Raw genomic sequence first — 2973 nt, forward strand, 5'->3', positions numbered from 1 at the left:
TGATTGGCAGTCGAAGCCACACCTGTGCAATAAGTGTGTTCCATGACATGAATAAAATAATGGACACTGTCAGATTTTCGCATGCCCATCTCTACAACACAGGAAAAGTCATTTTGGCAAGGGAACTACACACATTCTGCTAGAGTTGTGAATACTCTTACATAGCAATAAGACATTTGTCAAGATGAGGTTCAGAAAATTGTTCACAAAATCGCGTCTGGGGTTTATATAGATGTACATGTTTGCGTTGTGAGCAGAAATGCTCACAGCTAGGAGCCATTCCACTGTGTAAACTGCAGGTGGTTATGCACGGACAACACCCATACGAATCATCTCCAATTAAATTGTCGCCAGGTATTCATTCGTAAATGCCGTTAACGTCAGTCGGTGTGCGTTACTACCAAGCATTCCAATACACATGCACGGCCTGTCAACATTTAACCCAAGCCGCAAGCGTGTTGACAAGTGAGCTAAAAAAGACAGTCGTTCCAAGCACTTAATAACGGTCACGGTATTTCAACAGGGACGTTTGTGAGGCCTTTACCTGGTCCATCAGACGCTGACAGGGCAGGTGAATTCAGTTTGGGCCGCTTTGAGCTCGGAGGTCCGACATCTAGCAGATTTTCAGCCATGGTTACCTTCTCTCAACTGGTCAGTTTTGATGAGAGAAGCTCAGTTCTTGTATGACAAACAAGTTGGCCGACCAAGCACAAAGCTTTCCGGCTAACACATTCGCGAGCTGACAGCCTTGCTAACGTTAGCTAACTGACTAACAGCTAGCGTGGAAGCCAGCTATCAGCTAAGTTAACAAGCTAGCGTTAGTTAGCTCCTCCGTGCTCTGCGAGTCGGTGTCTTCAAAAGAGATGCAATAGCGCCCCGCTCCGCCACCGCCATTCACCCCATGATAATCCAACACCCACATTATTAGAATTAAATCACCCCAATTAAAATATCCCCCATGAAAACATCGAATTTAAAGACGCCGATCCAATGAAATCAGGTGAACTGCTGCATTCCGATGAAAAGGTCGTAAATTCTACTTGTTCAAAGTACCCATTTTGCGTGACGTCAAATTGCTTCATGCAAAAAAAAAAAAAAAGCTAGAAGCACCACAAAAATGCACGCTTGCACGAAAATGTGGAAATTTTGCACTTCGCTTCGAAAGCTACGATCCGATCCCAGCTTGCGAACGGTAAACAATGCTGCTCCCGAACGGCGACGGAGCTCAATCGCCGCACTCTGAAGGGGGAAATCGGATATACCGAGCGTTTCTGTCCGACGACCAACGATCCAATTTCCCTTTTTTTCCGCACAAAATGTCTCCGAGTCGATGTTAAGTTTTCATTTTCGGGGGGAGGACGCTGTCACACCGCGGCAAGCATGCTCGATTTCAACGTTTAAAGGCAGTGTTGGACCGAAATCCCGATTCCGAGCCACAACAAGATGGCGGCTGTTGATTCCTTCAATACAAAAAAAAGTTTTTTTTTCTTTTCCAGATCGGCTGTGAAGGGGGAGGGGCCGCGCAATCACGCCCAATACGTAAAAACAATACCGGATATGACCACTTGCGGCGCTACAGCACCGTAAAAACACCAAATTCATTACCTGGATTTTTAATTGTTAAATAAACTAAAAAAAGGGACGAGCAACTTTTGTCACTATTTCTCGGATTTACTGTTTTATTTTTTTTGCTGACCTTAAAGGACAACCTACGCCTCCGGACAATTTGTAAAATGGCTTCAAATGACTTCTACTGAGCGTATTTTACAAAGATTCCACCGCATATAGCTATATTTCACGTTTTAAGACTTGTGCTGAATATTCCGGAAGTCTTGTTTTTGAGTTGGTGACGAGTCCGTTCGTGACGTCACTGAAGGAACGCCCCTGACCGAAAAAAAAGGACACATTGTAGCAGTCCTATCACGTCAATGCTTGTTTGGTCTGAAAACTATGTGTTGCACCAGAAATAGCCAGAAGAGGGCGTCCAAGCTCCATGTAAGGAATTTATCAGCCTGTGGAAACGGGCTGATTCATACCTCACAGGAGCTCGGTGGCCATTTTCTGCCTCTTTTTGGGTGAGACATTTCCCCCCATTAGTGTGCTGTCAAGAATGACACCTAGGCTTTGTTCACAACAATTCAGTCTGCTTGCAGGTTTATTTCCATCATACTGAAAAATATGGAGTAATTAAAATCAAAACATCCACACTCATATAGGCACGCGTTGAATCATTTGCAAGAATAGGCGTCTGTTTTTCATAGTTTTATGGCAAAATCCAACACATGCTCATGTATAAAAACAATTACGCAACAAACTGATTGCATATGTACAAATGTTGAGTGCTTTGTGCAAAATGTATACAGATAATGATCATGTGTTGATATAGGAAAATGGATAATGTGCACAAAACATACATATTACATTAAACCAAGGCATAAATGAAAAAGCATTGTTGTCCAACCGCTGTCATTTTTGCCCGAGTGTACTTATAAAAAAGAAACAAACAAATACACGAAAATTAAGGGTTAATTATTGACATGTCCACATTCATTTGACAGACTGATTGTGTTGTTGCATTTGTTTTAACAAGTGCTGACAAAATGTTGATTTTGCTTAATCCTTATTTTGCTTGCCTAACAAAATGGGGTGCCTTATTTGGGTAATGCAACAAGCGTTGTGGGGGCGGGGCAGGGCGTGATATTAAACAAAGGACACTTTACTTTTTCTGCAAAACAGCTCTTACAATCCACAGTCAATCAATAATGTCCTTTAAGTGAACCAAACTGTGTGACTTGAAGAATCCTCTGTGTTGTAATGTTTGCAGAGTTATCTCATACATTCATTCAAAACATTTGGCAAATGAGGGACACTGAAATGAAGAGTGAAAAAAGTAGAAACTATATATATATATATATATATATATATATATATATATATATATATATATATATATATATATATATATATATATTT

General features: G+C 41.2%; 1 protein-coding gene across 2 annotated transcripts in view; it reads right to left on the bottom strand.

The window, feature by feature from the left end:
* The window catches only part of crebbpa (CREB binding lysine acetyltransferase a), a 28393-nt gene extending 26920 nt beyond the window's left edge, over window positions 1-1473 (bottom strand). For both annotated transcript variants that reach the window (XM_089006531.1, XM_089006530.1), the window contains exon 1: window positions 545-1473. In XM_089006531.1, coding sequence (XP_088862657.1) covers window positions 545-632 — 88 coding nt within the window. In that variant the 5' untranslated portion in view covers window positions 633-1473. The remainder of the gene's footprint in view (window positions 1-544) is intronic.
* Window positions 1474-2973: the final 1500 nt, after the last annotated feature.

The sequence above is a fragment of the Hippocampus bargibanti genome, linkage group LG10 (genome assembly GCF_051943395.1).
Source record: "Hippocampus bargibanti isolate YZ-2025 linkage group LG10, ASM5194339v1, whole genome shotgun sequence".
NCBI classification, from domain to species: Eukaryota; Metazoa; Chordata; class Actinopteri; order Syngnathiformes; family Syngnathidae; genus Hippocampus; species Hippocampus bargibanti.